At 44.7% G+C, this 16,633-nt stretch overlaps 1 protein-coding gene across 2 annotated transcripts in view; it reads left to right on the forward strand.

The window, feature by feature from the left end:
- Nucleotides 1-16,633, forward strand: part of LOC138493249 (T-kininogen 2-like) — a 209,602-nt gene that overhangs the window by 177,844 nt on the left and 15,125 nt on the right. The window contains exon 10 of one of the 2 annotated variants that reach the window (XM_069620383.1): nt 10,291-11,009. The exons of the other annotated variant lie outside the window; for it this stretch is intronic. Coding sequence (XP_069476484.1) covers nt 10,291-10,935 — 645 coding nt within the window. The 3' untranslated portion in view covers nt 10,936-11,009. Of the gene's footprint in view, nt 1-10,290; nt 11,010-16,633 lie in introns of those variants that run through there. 2 annotated transcript variants of the gene reach the window in all.

Below are 16,633 nucleotides of genomic sequence, written 5' to 3' on the forward strand. Positions count from 1 at the left end.
TGAAGGCATGAAATGGCGTTCGCAGAGGAGGAATATTCTGCCAAATCACTTTTGTGGTACCTTGAGGCAATGCAGACCAGATGAAGCAAAGCCTTTGCATGTCGAAGAGGCAGTGCAAATTAAATAGGTTTCTTCCATAACTATCAAAATGGCAAATGAATACATCCCCTTTGGGACAGGTGTGCAAATCGTAAAAGGGGTTTTGCCAAGAATTGCAACTATTTGCAAAAGTGGCCTTTTGGGTTTTCTGCCTGTTGCAAAAACACCAGATGCAACACCGAAGTCAGGTTTACAGTATCCAGTTAAACTGTCGAAACAATATTTTCGACATGCCATTTTGTACAAAAAAAATGCAGAAAAAAAAAAATCCGATTTTATTTTTATTTTATGTTTTATTTTTATTTCGTAAGTTTAAAAAAGTGTCTATAAAAACAGAGGGTTAGGGGGAACCCCCCCATTTAAAAAAATTAATTAAAAAAAAACATTCGAAATTTTTTTTCTCTGCATTTTGGTGTCGAACAAATGGCATTTCGAAAATATGACATTCGAAAATGTCACTATGAACCCAGCTTTACATTTCACCCACCTGGATAATAGCACCAATCATGTGAACGGGATTGTATGTAAGAGAGAAAGGGATTGGTACAGTGGTATACTATTGTGCTCCTAGCACCTGTATATTTAGGAGCCACCCATCAGCATTCATTGTAGAGCCCAGAATCCTATCTAACATCTGACTTGCCCCCTCGTTTCTACAGTTCAGGAAGGAGCTCAAGATCCTCCTCCCCAAGGAATTGCTCCTCCCTCACTACTGGGTCCATCCACTCCCACAATACCTGAGACTCGGGATCTGATGCCACGGTTTCCTCCCTGGTAACTTGAAGATCCATTGCTGACAGTTGCCCTCCATCCCCTGTTATTAGATCCCCAATCCCTTTTTAGTCTGTCCCCTAACCTGGATCTTCCTCCTATGATTGTGAAGCGCTCCATTGCTTTCCGAAACCAGGTCCGTGCTCAATAAATACCCTAGTAAAAATAATTATGGAGAGTGCAGGGCAAAGAGGCATTCCACAGCAAATGACAGCATTAGGGTTATTATGCATCTCTGGCAAGTGTCAGGGAGGTGATTACACTGCGTGGGTGAGTGAGATGGCATTCGAGAGGAAGTAGAAGCGGCATTGTGGAAGCAAAATCGTGGACCTCTTTCTAACATGATTAGTTGGCCATGACAGGACTCAAAAGTTAAGACACTGAAAGTTTGATCATTGATTTTATGATCTGCCACTTGGTATTTTTAAATCAATAAATTGCTGCAGGTGCTGCCTCATACTAAGTGGCCATTTCGTAGTGCATCAGTACACCTAATTGGGTTTCTGGCAGACCGTGGCATAACATGCATTGCATTCACAAGAAAGAGTAATTACAACATTAAGAGACACTTAGGTAAATAGTAAGCACATCTGGGTCAGTGTCATTAAGGTGATCCAGGGACTACTAAGTGCTTCAGGGTTAGCGTCAGTAAGGCATTCCAGCAAGTAGTAAGCACTTCCAGTTTAGTGTCAGTAAGGCGATCCAGCAGCTAGTAAGCACTTCAAGGTTAGTGTCAGTAAAGGGATCCAGTATTTAGTAATCGCTTCCGCGTTAGTGTCAGTAAGACAATCCAGTAACAAATAAGTGCTTCCAGGTCAGTGTCAGTAAGGTGATCTAGTGATTAGTTAGTTTTCCCGGGTCACATTAAAGGGTTTAGGCAGCAGTAAGCCATCTATCAACATTCCTTATCGGGCAGGAGCTCGCTCGCTGCCACACTAGCTTGCACCAGGGCACCTGTGGTGCACTTCCCTGCAGCCCTTGTTTGGGTACCACGCGTCCTCTGGTACTATGGTGATCTTCCTCTTCACGTGAATGAAGCCTTTCCTCACCAGACGACGTTTCGTAAGACCCTAAGCACACAGGGGAGGGAATGTGTTCATGTGCACAGAGTGTTATGCTGAGTTTACTATTCCACATATGTCTTCTTTTCCAAAAGGGATCAGGGGCCACTTTCCCTGTCCTGCAGCATGATGTGGGGCTTTCTATTCACTGGGGTTTGGATCGGTCTGCACTCAGCTTCCAGATTGTGTTTTTAAGCATCTGTCCTAGTTCCCGACATCTGATACTTAGCCAACCCCTTCACACCTTCAGCCATGCCATGCACAGCAACAACCACAGGTTGCGCAGCCGGATCTGCTTTCCGCAAACCCCAGCCATGCTATACCCATCCCAAGCATCTTTTTCCCGCCCCAGCCATGATCTGTGCAGTACAAGGGATGCTCTGAATACCCACCGACATACTCGGTTCACACTCAAGCATGCTCTGCAGAGAGTCACAAATATTCTTGCTCTACCTTAGCCATCCTCATTGATGCTCCAGAGATCCTCACCCATCCTCTGAACCACAGTCTTACGGAACACCATCACTGACACTGCAGAACAACAGCCATGTCGAACATACTATACTGCTCCTCAGCCAACCTTTTGCACGCGCTCAGCCACTCTTCTGCATTGCCCTCGAAATGGGGTTTAAGTCGACACGAGTCTCATCCACCAAGTCTTGGGTGGCGGGAGGTCCTGAGAGTGTTGTGCAGGGTAACGCCAAGGAGAACAGAATCCTACCTTCTGCTTAGCTCTTCCTGTCCAGTGTCTGTGGACAGCAGGAGTTTACAGGCTACGTGGCATGCTGCACATCTACCACAGCACACATTAATCATCATGTGAGCATGGCATAGATTTGGAAGGATTACAGACCAACAGAATATCTGAACCGAGCCTGATCAGACGTTTACCCAACTCCTGTAAGACTTAGCACACAGGAATGCGAGCAGTGTGTTGGGCTCCATGCAAAGATATAGGGAGCTACTATAAAGGAGCCTGGAGCTCGAGGACTATTGATAAATCTGATGCCTATAAGCTTATGAAGTGAGTACAATTTAAAATACGTTCGTGGAATAGGGAAAGTACCTGGAAAGGAGAGATATTGGAAGGTAGGGTTAGGAAAGTGCCTTGCAATTTGCCGGCAAATGTGTCAACATTCCACATTTTCAAAGTCTCCAGCTTTTTCAGGTCAAAGGAGCTCATTACAAGTTTCCCGGTATCCCACTGGTAATTCCAGCAGGATACCGGGAAACTGCACCTACCATCTCTGCCACCTGATATTCCGGTATTACCGAGATATTACAGGCGGCAGAGATGGCAGTAAATTCCCATTCCATGGAGTCCAGTGGGACTCCATGGGATGGGATTGCCAGAATGACCTGCACTGGTAGTACCGGTGCCAGTGATTCTGCCATTTCTTTGCCGTTAGGGGCCTGATCTACCAGCAGGTCAGGCCTGCTTGTAGATCACAGCACCCACCGGCAAACTTGGGTTTCCCTGAACTAGTAAAGATCCTGGTGCCTGTATTACCAGCAATTTTCTGCCATTTTTACCAGCCCGGGGACCTCATAATGAGGCCCAAAGTGTTGATTTCCTTATGTCCTTATTGAGGGATGTTCTCCGCTAGAGTTATGAAGCTGGAATCATGGACTAGCAGCAACCAAGTTCTTCCCTCCAGAAATCATGCACTGCCGCAAAACCTAGAGGCAAAACCATGAAAATGAAGATTAATTTTGCCACAAGGCGGTTGGCTAGATGGCTACTGAGGGTTCACACTGGTTGGCTTCCCAGGTTTGAAAGCCCTGCACATATCAGAGAGCGGGGGACTGTTGTCTCTTTCTGCACCAGCACTGGTATTGTATTGGGGCAGTTAGAGGTGCTGTGAAGTATGCCATGAAGGCCTTGTCAAGCCTGCCAGTGAAACAAAAACATTGCTCATTGTATTCTTCTTTCGATCAAATTGAGGTTTCACCCTGCCCTAGTAAAAGTGATTCTTGCTCGTCAGGCTATGATCAAGGAGGACTCAGACCTTTATACCGCAACACCTCTAAGAACACTAAAGACTGACTGCATCATGGTGTCATCGATTGCAAATGTTCCGAGCTACCATCCCAATAGATGCAGGGCCTCTGCCAAACCATGGCGTTCTACTCATTGTGTTACTATTAATCAGCAAAACACTGCATAAGATTCTACTATACTATTCTGAGGTAATCATGCAGTCTTCCACAATGGGCCTGTTGATGAAGTTCCCAACTCTGATAATAGCTTTCTGGAAGAAGGACTCAGACTATCTTACTTAGTTCTTCTCACATCTGGCAAATGTATGCCATGTAGCATCAAATAGAGGTTGCTGTATGCTGGGACCTCAAAAGCCAAAAAGTAGTCTACAGAGAGGTAGAAAGGGACTGACCCTGTTGGTCAGGTGCCAGCTCTGCTGGGAGATTTAAACAAACATAGATGTTCCTAGGAGAAATTAAGGGGTTGTAGGAGATATCTTTGGGGCAACCATTAATGCAGGGACTTGTTCCTCCCCAAATCAAAAGTGCCACACCAAGGGAAATATTTATCTTGTTCAACCTAGCCCTGTCTATCTACCATATCATACCATGTAGATCCCTCACCCATGTTCCATAGATAAGACAAGAATTAGGCCATGGTGTAGAAAGAATATATATTTTTTAACAAATAGGAAAAGTAATATCTTTACAAAATCACAAACACATTTGGGCTCACTCTCTGGCCCAAATGCTTTTCATTCCTAACATGCACTTTTCAACCAAATAGAAAACACTAGTTGGTTTAGGATAGCACAGATCAAAAACTCTTTAACCCCACAACATGTACAGTTTTCCTTTTTAGGTTACTTCCACCCTGGTTACATAGAAACACAGGTCTATAGATTCAGATACCTGGGTCACTCACAAAATACTCTTAATGTACAGAATTCTGCAGCACCGTGGACATGACAAAACAATTTAACTTCGCCATATACTTTGCATGGGGTTTGCTGTATAACATGGAGCACCTTAAAACCTGACCGGATCATACACTTTGCAATATACTTAACATGAAGTTTAATTTTAATAACATGCAACATTTTTCTATTGACAAAAGCAATTTCACACATGCAGTGCTCTTTATTTTTACTCTCCCTGTGCACTTGGCAATGCTAGCAGAAACACTTTTTATATAGATTTGGAATCCCTTTTCCTCCACCATTATGCAATGAAATATTTTCCTTCTCTTAGGAATCACTTTCTAACCCTCTGCAGAGATGTGCTTTTAAATAAGTTACTTAACTCTTTTTAAGTTGGCAAGACGCTTTTCTGCCCCAGCTCAAACCCAGATATTGGGCCTCATTACAAGTGAGGCGGTAAGGGGTTAACGGCGCCCGTAAAGGGGCCGGCGCCGTTAACCCCGTACCGCCTCATTCCGAGGTTCCCTCGCAGGACCCGCTCTGAACGTCTGGTCAGACCAGACGTCCTTTGTGCGTCCCGCGAGGGGACCAGCATGCTAACAACGGGCCCGTCATTAACGGGCCCGTTGTTAGCATGCTCCCCATTCCCATTTGAGCCCTATCTCATGCCAGCGCCATGGGCGCACACATTGGCAACCATCATGGACTATTTGTTATTCATTTATCTTCAGAATACTCTTGGAACAACCCCTATTCACACGTTGGTACTTAATTCCCATTTGCGTGACTTTGGTGCCTTCTTATATAACTCAACTAACTACATGCACCACAATGCACCTTGCTACAGCTATGAATTCCTGGCCATTCCCATTTGTCAGCATTGGAACCACAATCCCCAGAAGCCCTAGGGATCAGTGCTGCTTCCACCATCTCAGGACCAGAGAGGGAGGAGGCAGATTGTATTCAGGTGTGCTGCTCCAGGTGCTGCCAATTAGCCTGCCTCAGTACAGGGCAGGGCAGTATTTAAGCAGCTGCCTGCAGGAGCTCAGTCTCTTGCATCAAGAGTCCTCCCAGCCCCTTTTTGCCTTTTGGCTCGAATTTGTATGCTGTGCCTGCTGCTGCATTTTCCTGCTTTTGTTCCAGTGCTCTTTCTGGGCTTCCTGCCTTGCAGCCTGCTACACCCTGCTGCCTACAGCCCTAGCCTTTTGGGCTCCCTGCCTCACAGCCCTGCTCCTCTCGGCTTCCTGCCTTGCAGCCTGCTACACCCTGCTGCCTACAGCCCTAGCCTTTTGGGCTCCCTGCCTCACAGCCCTGCTCCTCTGGGCTTCCTGCCTTGTAACCTGCTACACCCTGCCACCTACAGCCCTAGCCTTTTGGGCTCCCTGCCTTGCTGCTCTGCTCCTCTGAGCTCGCTCCTTGCTGCTCTGCTCCGCTGAGCTCCCTGCCTCGCTGCTCTGCTCCGCTGGGCTCGCTCCTTGCTGCTCTGCTCCGCTGGGCTCCCTGCCTTGCAGCCTGCTACACTCTTCTGCTTTCAGCCCTGACCCTCGGGTCTATCTACCTCTACGCCCTGTTCCTTTGGGTTCGCTCCTTGCTGCCCTACTGGGCTCTCTGTCTGCCGCCTACTACAGCTCTCAGTCCTGCTCCTCTGGACTCTCTGCCTAGCAGCCTACTACAGTCCTCTGCAATCCACTACAGTTTTTCTGTACCTTGTACCATTTGGTACTGCAGCCCTGCTTCCTTGTTTGCAGCCCCCCTCTTTCCTGGCTGCTGCTCTCTTCCTTGTTTGCAACCCCTTGTTCTTGATCCCTGTCCTTCTCTTCCTTGAATCCTCTGTCCTCCCCTTTAGTTTACCCATTTCTATTGTACTGTTTCTTCCTTCATTCCCTTCTGCTAGATTTCTCTTAGACTTCCTTGTCCCTGGTTATTTCTGTTCTTGTGTCTTATGTTGATCCTTTGTACAGAGCTTGACTGTTGGTTTCTGGTAGGCAACCTCTGCCACTTCCCTTGTCGCGTTTTCTGTTTAACAGACACCCACAGCTGTTGTTCCCAGCCATGAGCAGACATAGTGGGCCTCTGTAATAGTAATCCGTGCAGAAGGTTGGAGTTTCCAAAGGTCCGTGGAACACTCTTTTTCCATATCTGCATACACCCCAAGAGGGAATCCAGTTTGTTTGTATCTTTGTATTTCCTGCCCCTTTCTGTTCACAACTACAGTTGCCTACTTTTATTTCTTGATGAGTTTCCTGCTGTGTGTGTACTTATCTGTCACCTTACATCAACACAGCCACCCAAATCCTACCTGGGGGCCCTTGACACCCTATGAGGGCTCAAATGGGAATGGGGATGGTCCGGGTCCGGGTTCCCTGAATGGGGAAATACCGGGCCCCCCAAAGTCAGAATGACCCGGTGTTTCCCCATTCAGGGACCACGGACCCGGACCCGAGTTTGGAGGCAGCCATGCCCTTATTAAGTCAAACTTGTCTCCAAACTTGTCATGAGGCCCATTGAGTTTACTATGGAAACCCCTCCGCTTTAAGGCAGGGTCTGGGAAATAGGGAGCAGTTAAGATTTGGTTTTTATGCACCCCTCCTTGTAGGGAATTTTGGGGTTGGCAAAAAGAAGTGCCCAATTACTTTAACCCATTATATTTCTACCCACACTGGAAGCAATGTTATTGATTTGCGATATCGCCCTGTGTCAGTTTGCTATAGGGGAATTAAATTATTATTTAGTAAAAATGTTAAGGATCTACTTACTCTGCCCACCCAATCAACATGGGAAAATATTAAATCAAACAGGCTTGGTTTGGTTGGACAGATTACTTGTATAGAATATCTCTGGGTGTTGTGCTTAGGAAAAGTAATCAGGGGTCCTGAATCATCTCATGGGCTGCATACTGACTTGGTTAGATGGCCTCTCCGGGTTCAGTCATGGATACCTCCAGAATCCATTCCTTTATTTGTCCCTCCCGCCTCCCTCCAGATTTTAGTCTTCCTCCTGGTCTAATCCACCTCCGAGGCAAGGTTCTTTCTCTAGCCATTTTCTTCAGCATTTCTAACTGAGATGATTTCAGACAGCTCTCCCCTTTTCCCTTTGTGTGTCTCCTTATAAATCTTTAATCACTCCCCAAATCACCTAAATTATCAGGTGCCAGCTGATTGGCTCTTGATCTGGATTGGACGTCTACTGTCCTCCCCTTTTTTCTGATTAGTCCCTTTAGTTACTAAGCATCATCCATCCACCCCTTTGAAATTGCATTTTAAAGCACTTCAGTTATGACCTTAAAAACTACAACATGGCCAAGAATTTGAATTTACAAATGAGAGTCACCAACTATAGGTTTCTGAAATTGTCCAATCACGCTGGATTTATTGAAAGGTGTCTCATGTTGGCCAGCTGTTGCAGGTTGGAATGGCAGATTTGTGTAATATATTCAACAAAGATGAGTTATCAACACAAGATTTTCTATACAGATATCTAATTCAACAAGGTATCATCTCCCCGAATCTTAACTATGTGACTTTTTCTTGGCAGCTATTATCATCTCATTTTAGCTTGTAACACCTTTCTCAAGATCACATTTTTAGGGGAGCTGTACTATCAGATGGCACTTTTCATAAGCTTTTCAGTGATATTCGCCCCATTTTTGCAAGTGTCATGGATCCAAAGATAATGGACAAAGTATGATTCTCTATAACACCTATGGTAATCTAAAGTCATATGCATAATTTGAGTTCCATAAACATCACATTTCTTTCTTTCACTAAGATGTGGATCGAGCCATCTGCTTCTTTGTTGACCCTGCCATCAATCAAATCACTTTACATTCCTTTCAATGTTAAGGGCTGGGTGATGGGTCATTTTATCTCTTGAAGCAGATGGGACATCCCACCTTTTTACTCATCTGACCCCCCTATAGTGTCTAAAAATGTCATTAGCTCAGGGACAGGGTCCACAAATTTACTTGAATTTAGGGGAATTATTCAGAGTTCACATTAATCAGCTGGGTCAATGTTTTTTACAGTGGCCATCAGTTCACCTTATAAACTCTTAGTCGGGCACAAACTCTGTCCCTTTTCTTGGCTCTGTTAGCTTCAAAGAGATCCTTAAATAAAGAGAAAAGTAGAGCTTATGCCTTGCATCTGATGTGGAAGGTAAACAGTGCGTGGCCTTTAAATATCCTTAGAAAATGTCTTTTGAGCTGGGCCCAGTTTTTCTTCATGGACAGAAAACGTGTACTTTTACAGTAATCATTTCTCTACACATGAGACCTTTTTTAAAGTAATTACATCAGGCCATCAATATCCAACTTCACATGATAATATGCATTTGAATGGTTCAGGCCAAGGAGTTTCCTTTGTAAACAGTTCCTTTCAAACCAAACTTCAAAATGTATTCATTTCTCCATAACGTAGTAAAAGGCATGCTTAATTTATGTTCAGCCTTGTTGTTCACACACATGGCACCATTTAATTTTAGTCTTCCTGTTTCTGACAACACTGTTGGTTTATTTGGCATTTTTCAAATTTCCATGTTGGCCTTCCGGTCTGCCAGTCAAAAGCATGCTTTCAAAATACAGGATATATTTCAGAATTTTTAGCCCCCACATGGCCATGCAGTTCATCAGTCTTGGGGTTATATTGACCCCACAGGGTCCCTAACAATGCAAACACTAGCTGACACAGAACACATATTACATCCACAGCCCCTACTACAGCCCTATGGATAAGTGCCATACCAGCCAATTATAATCCCCAAAAGCAGGCTAGCAAGCCCCAAAAAATGGAGTAAAAATAATGACATAAAAAAAGGAAAGAAATGGCCACGCGCCACCACGTATATGTTTGGATCAGTATCATCAGTGGATCAGTGCTCGAGGCCGGAGCTCTTGTAACACTAGTGTCATATCTGGGCAGGAATGTTAACCTAAAAATGCACCTTTTAATATGAATGAATGACTAGGTGCAGAGACACAAGGGCTACAAAGAAATATCTGTTTTAGATTTCAAATATTTTTGTTCTCGCCTACAAAATTTCCACATAGAGAATGGGAATTGCATTTTTACTATGCAAAAAATAATTTTATTTAGAACTTCCAAAACAGGAAGTAAAATACTTTCATTTCAGTATCTTATCAAGAGGCCTGCCCTCATATCAATGGGCTTTGCAATGAATCTACAAGGTATATATAGCGCTACACCGCTGGCCTGAGTGTTCAAAAGAGGGGCGTTTCCTGTAGTGACCATCACTCATATGGGGCCAGTAATTTAGTTTCTACACAATTTGGGATGCTGTATTAAACTTATCTATGCAATGGCGAAAGCACAGTGAGATGTAACCAGCATTAGCTATGAAATAACATATTCCACCATATTCCCAATTCTGTGTATGATATCAAGCATGTCATAATACTCTTTGTGGAATACCATTGTCCTAATGTGTTCGCTATTTCCATTAAGGTTGCAAGACACGCCCATATAAGCGTCCGCAGCCCTTTCCGAACGGTTGGTGTAATGAAACGTGAAGCTGGGCACCCCGCTGATCACGGTAAAGGACCTGGCCATAAACATGGTCACAAATGTAAACCTCCGCGTGGGGAAAAAAACAAGCATGGCAAGAAGTGCAGGCACAGTGACCACCCAGAGTCCTCAGAAGAATCTCTGAAGATCCCAACGCAGACACCAGCCCTTTCCCCGGTTCCAGGAACGGCAGACCCGCTCAAACCCACCTCTGAAGATATTCTTGTGAAACCAACTGTGTGGGCATCTGCACATCATCTCGGAGAAGCAGCTGCAGTGGGGGCAGTTACAGCAGGAGGGAGTGTGGTTCCCCCTATGCTGCCTGGGATCCTTCCGATTCTTCCCGGAGACGAGCTACCAGATCTCCCAGAACCACCTGCTGCAATGTGTCCCGGACATCCATGGGTTCCCCCACCACTGAGTGCACCCTCTCCTTCCCCTGAGCCAGAGGAATTTAACCTCGAGGACTTTTGGCTAGTTGTTAATGAGAAACCAACCCAAGCAACAGAGAAGAAGCAGGTAGCTGTGCCCAGCAGGAGCTCGGAAGATTTCAATGATGACGATCTCCTGGCCGCTCTTACATAACAAAGTGAAAAACATAAAATTTCCTATTGCAAAAATGTACAATATTTTACACAGATAATAAAATATTGACTTTTTCTCACTAGCTGGTGGAAATACATTATTCAAAGAGAGAGTAAACAGTTATATCTGGCACCCAACAGGTTGTCAATACCTATATGTCAGAGCTTAGTCACCATAAAACTGTATAATCTGGCATAAAACCTTCAAAGGTATCATAATATGCACTATTCTTTTTTAAACCATTGATGTAATCTTCAGTGGCACCTTTGAAAACAGCAGGACACTCTACGCAAATATGTAAATTAGCTGAGGGCTACTTTGTAGCACTGATGAGGTTTCTAAAAGTATAGATTAACTCCCTTTATAAAACTACCATAATGTGAACTGTAGTGTAGTGATACAATGTGGCCTGTGTGTTTACTGTCAGGCAGGATGAAACTGAAATAAAAAATGAGGATTACATTCATCAACCTATTATTGAAACTTTGTAACAGTTGCTGCAGAGTTCTGAATAGTCCTTCTAAAATGGCCCCTCACAGCAGTACATTGGAGAGCACATTTTGGAAGTTAATTTGCAAATGAAAATATAGTATGGATCTACTCTCGGAGATGGCACAGAATGGTTAAATGTTTATTTTAAGTGGTGCATTATATCCCTCCTTTACGCATGACATAACACAATTAGGCCTCCTACTTTTTATTACAAGTGTGTTGTGTTGTGTTGCTAACCCCTAGTGCTGAAGACTCAAAAGACAGATGCTGTAGGGCAGAAATTGAAGTAGTGAACATTAAATTATTAGTAAAAGTGGTTGAAAATGAGCCGAACACAAACATGGAACAGATAGAAAAGAGTACATACTTTTGAGGAACAGAGTCCAAAGATAATTCCTTCACATGCAAATGTCAGCTTCTTGACTGTAGCCTTATCATACATTTAATTGCATGGAAGTTTACCTAATAACAACACATCATCATGCCCTACTAGTAAAATCAACAATAATAACTATTTACTAAGTTAATAAATTCTTAGTGGCGTGCATCCTTAATCTTGGAAAGGTTTCTACTGTGAGCATAGGACAGTTGCAGTTTATCAAACAATGTGTGCTGATTTTGAAGACGCGTGGACATTTCGTTTAAATGTTCCTGTGCCATGCCTACAGTGCGAGCCCGCTGCTGAGTTACCGCTCATGCTGTGAGATGTAGGGAGACCAATGTGCAAGACAGTGGTAGAAGGGGCACAGGTTTGAGCGTGGCAACAACGAGGAAGGACCACTCAAACTCATACATCTCTCCAATGTGATCATGATGGCAGGCCAGCAGGCACCGGTCAGCCTTCTGGGTAAATAAGGAAGATGGTCAGATGGACTAACCTACAGTCCTAGTTTATGTGCTAGATGCAGGGTCAGACCCTGGACACATGGAGAAGGTTGTATACGAATTGTTCGTTTTACAACTGTTCGAATTACAATTGACCTTTTCACAATTGACCGAATTGTGAAGGTCAATTGTAACATATATGTGGGGGGAAACCCCCCACAACCCCCCACCCAACGCCAAACCCCCCAAAACCCATATATATATATATATATATATATATATATATATATATATATATATATATACGGTCAATTGTGAAAAGGTCAATTGTGACCCTTTAAATTCGGTCAATTGTTCATTCGAACAATTGTAAACGAACAATTTGGGTAATACCATGGAGAAAGCTACCATCTAGCCATATATTTCCGGCTCCATGTTCCCTAGTGTGTGACAATCAGATGTGCCTCCTGTCAGTGGCTCCAAGTAATGGTGCACAACTACTCCCTCTGTTGAGCAGCTGTATAAAATGGGGGATTGTCTATCAAGACCAATTTTAATATTGATATTGATCAAGCAGTCTCAGGAAAGTTGCCTTCCTATTACTCCCACCCTCCTCCCTACTGACCAAGCAATGCTAAATCAAAAGTTAGAACCCCTTAGTCAATTGTCATTCAAAGACCTGTTCTTCACCAATGGCACACTATTCCCATTTTGCACAGCTGCTCAACAGAGGAAATTGTTATACACCATTTTGAAATATCATAAACTGGAGGGTAAAATGTGGCTGCTCAAATTGCGAACTCTGTGTTTATGTTGCTTATGTTCTACTAATATCGGCTCTATTGGTGGCTCATGTTCATATAATAATAATAATATTTGTATTATTATTAATAATGACAATAACAATACTCCTACTTCTAATATCCCCAATGTCATGCATGTTAATTATGTGCCTTGCAGTGTTTGTAGGATAATGGGGGTTTGAAGCTACAGAAACAAAGTAGATAATAGTGTATTCATAGCTGTATCCAGGAGAAAGTTTGACTGCTGTAAAAAGAATTTAGCAAAAGGTTGTAACTTACTCATGGTGAATACGCTACTATAGATTTACAAAAGGACTCATGACTTTTGTAGTAGTGTAAGTGTTGGTGTCAGTTATGCACAATTGCATAATTATTTAATGCATAACTTCCTCCACAACTTTGAAATACTAGCAAAGTAATTTACCATTACTGCCACTCGTACTGCCTGTACATCCCGTGTCCAATTACACGTGGCAGTTAGGGGCATGTATCCCCATTAATAAGTTCACAGTACTCCAATGGAGCATTGCAGCCTTTATGGTAGACGGTAATTCCGTCTGTTTTAAATCCTCCACTGCAATCCTGAAATGAAGATGAAAAACTGCCCCCAACGTGCTCCACCTTACCTATGAAGTCGGAATCTGGCAATGCTGTACAAGTAGTAATAATTTGGTAACCTCTACTTGTTTACTGCAACAAACTGATAATGAGACCCAAAGATCCTAGATTAGTTACCATAGGGATGTTTTCAATCTATCTTTAAAATGTTTAAATGCGCTTTGGTGTCGGCACGGTCTTTCATACTGTGTGGTATACTGCGGCTATTCATTGGGATATCAAAATGGCCCCTTCCCGAATGATCACCCAGATGGGATTACCACTGCTTAACACTGCCAGCACTTCACCCCTTCATCCCTCCTTTTAGTCCCAGGCCTCAGATAAAGATGTGGTTCTACCTCACAGATGGGCAACCATGTTCTTGATAAACAAAAAAACGTCTTGGTTCCTTGTGAGTGAAGGCTCTTCAACTCTGACCAATGTGTGGATAAAACAATCCCCCCCCCACCCATAGACCCGTCTATTATTCCTGCCTCTGAAGATCAGGCAAATGGTCACTAACACCGTTTATTATTTTGTGTTACAGCAAACTATCTCAAACCCTGCTGGGTCCTACAGAGTTGCCTGTGATCTCAACCCTCACATTAGACCTCCGCCCCACATGAAACAGAGGCCTAAGTCAGCCGCACTGCAGGTGCCGCGCAGTTCCTTTCTCCCTCTCGTGTACTACCTAGAAGGCATTCTAGCCCGCCTGCCAAGACCGGCATAGGGTAGAGAGGTGCTACAGAGAGTTCCCAGCACAAACTCTACTTCAATTAGGGTGTCTGCCCCTTAGGAGACAGACACCAACCTTAGGTTAGGGCTGGGGAGTTTAGCTGATTCCCTTGGCTTCTAAGTATGGAAAGGAACAGTGGTAGCAAGGGGGCCTTGGGCAGAAATGAATGCCCTGGCTCTAGAGAGTGCAAAAGACACATGGCCTCCACTGCTAGAGCATGCAGCAGACCAATAAGATCCAGTTCCACAGAATGTTCCAGAAACTTGTGATCTACTCCCAGGAGCACATAAAGGAGATGTCCCACTCTTAGAGCACAAGCGGAAGGCAAGGTCATGCCACAGGGAGCCTCATCACCAGAAGAAGAGGATGTGCCATACCTCTCTTCCCATTTCCCCTGCTAATCCTACTGCTCCCTCTGTCTCTAACTCAGTAGATGATTTAATTAAATACATTGAAGAAACTGGGCATGTCCCTGATTAAAAGGGTACCTTTCCTGCCAGCTTCAGGGATACCACCAGTCACAACTGGGCCACCGTCAGCTGCACCTCCCACAGGTCCACCTGCCGACCCCCCCACGTTCACCTGACCCTGTTCCAGATGATCAGACTGGAACTCAGTTGGGAAGTACCTAGAAATGACGCAATAGAGGAGGTCACCACCCACCTCCTTTCCATCCTATATCTTTTTGACATAGAGGCTCCTGCGCCTAACAGCACAGCACCTCTAGATGCATATTGTTGCTATGTAACTAATGCTATCACTGGCCTCCCCTTTCTGCAGAATGCGTGCAACATAGTTAGCAAGAAGTGGAGTGACCAGGAGAAGAAGGACACCCCCAAAACTGGCTTATAAAGTACCCAATGCAGCGGTATGACAAAGACATTTTAGGGGAATTCCCTTTTACCCAGCTTCACATCCAAAACCTGGGTGTCCTTGGAGGTAGCCTCTCCGTCAGAACAGTACATCAAGAGAGTTGAGGGAATACTGAAGAAGGCGCAAGTAGCCTCCTCCTTTGGCATGTGGGCTCCGATCTATGCGGCCTACAACTCCAAATCCCTCCTAAAGGAAGTCATGCTTTCCTATGTGACCTTGAGGTGAGAGTGGTTTACGCTCCACCTTGTACAGGTTCTCGAAAAGGAGCTTATGTACCTCTGACATTACATGTGATACCTGAGGCCCTTCTTCTGGAAGAGGTGGCAACGTTACCTGGAAGCAGCCATTACTGACTGCTAGTTTGGAAATGGAAATCTTCTGAAACGGTCATCGTACTTCACCTTCCTTTCTTGAGGTAGAAGCTGTTTGGTCAAAAAAGGGGAGAACTTGTCAAGCCGGCATGTGATGAATCCAGCCTGGTCCTGTCTATTTTGCCAAAATGTTTCCCTCATGAAAACCAAAGTCACGGAAGAGGTGGGTTCAAGCTTCACCCTACCTCATCCTGGAGGTCCCAGTGGCAGGAAGACTATGCCAATTGCATGTACTCTGATCAAGTAATGTTTCAGAGGGCTGGGCTTGGGCAGTGGTCTGAGATCGGCTCTCCCTCAAATTCAGCTCCTCTCTTCTGGATACCAGCACGAGCATGAGACCGTGGCTCAGAGACCCTGACAAGAGGTTCACCCTCCAGCTTGGAATTACCCCCCTCCTCATGAACAGAGCCATAGAAGATTCCTATCACTAGAACAGGGACAGGGAGGGTACTCGGGCTCCTTCCGGTATATTCTGGAGCTCAAGGGGATGAACAGGTTCCTTCAAGTTGTTTCAGGTTCCTTAAGGTCCCAGCCTTCAAAATTGAGACCCTGCAGTCTACCATCCCCATGGTAATCCAAAGTGACTACCTTTGCTCAGTGGAGCTATAGGATTCCCACCTGCACATCCCAATTAGAGAGAGGGATCAGAGTCCCCTGAAAGTCGCAACCGTGGAGGGCCCCAATTCAGGGTCCTCCCCTTTTATCTGTTCTTTTTGCCCCAAGGCTTTATAATCCTACTAGCTTCCGTGGTAGGCATTCTAGACAGCAGAACCCCCCTGGTCCATCCCAACCTGAATGACTGGTTGGTTCATAATCATGAGACATTCCAGCTCCTGTGCTATTGCTCCATGAGCAAGGACGGGATGCTCCCTGCCTGCCCAGCCCCCCCAGCTTACAATATGACCCCCAATTCTCTTTGCCACTACCGCCCAGGTTTCTACTCAGAGTCCTGAGGCAGGAGACAGCCATGATGTGGTGGTGGTTCTAACCTGGCAGCGGAG

Source organism: Ambystoma mexicanum, chromosome 10 (genome assembly GCF_040938575.1).
Source record: "Ambystoma mexicanum isolate Mex_15411 chromosome 10, UKY_AmexF1_1, whole genome shotgun sequence".
Lineage (NCBI taxonomy): Eukaryota > Metazoa > Chordata > Amphibia > Caudata > Ambystomatidae > Ambystoma > Ambystoma mexicanum.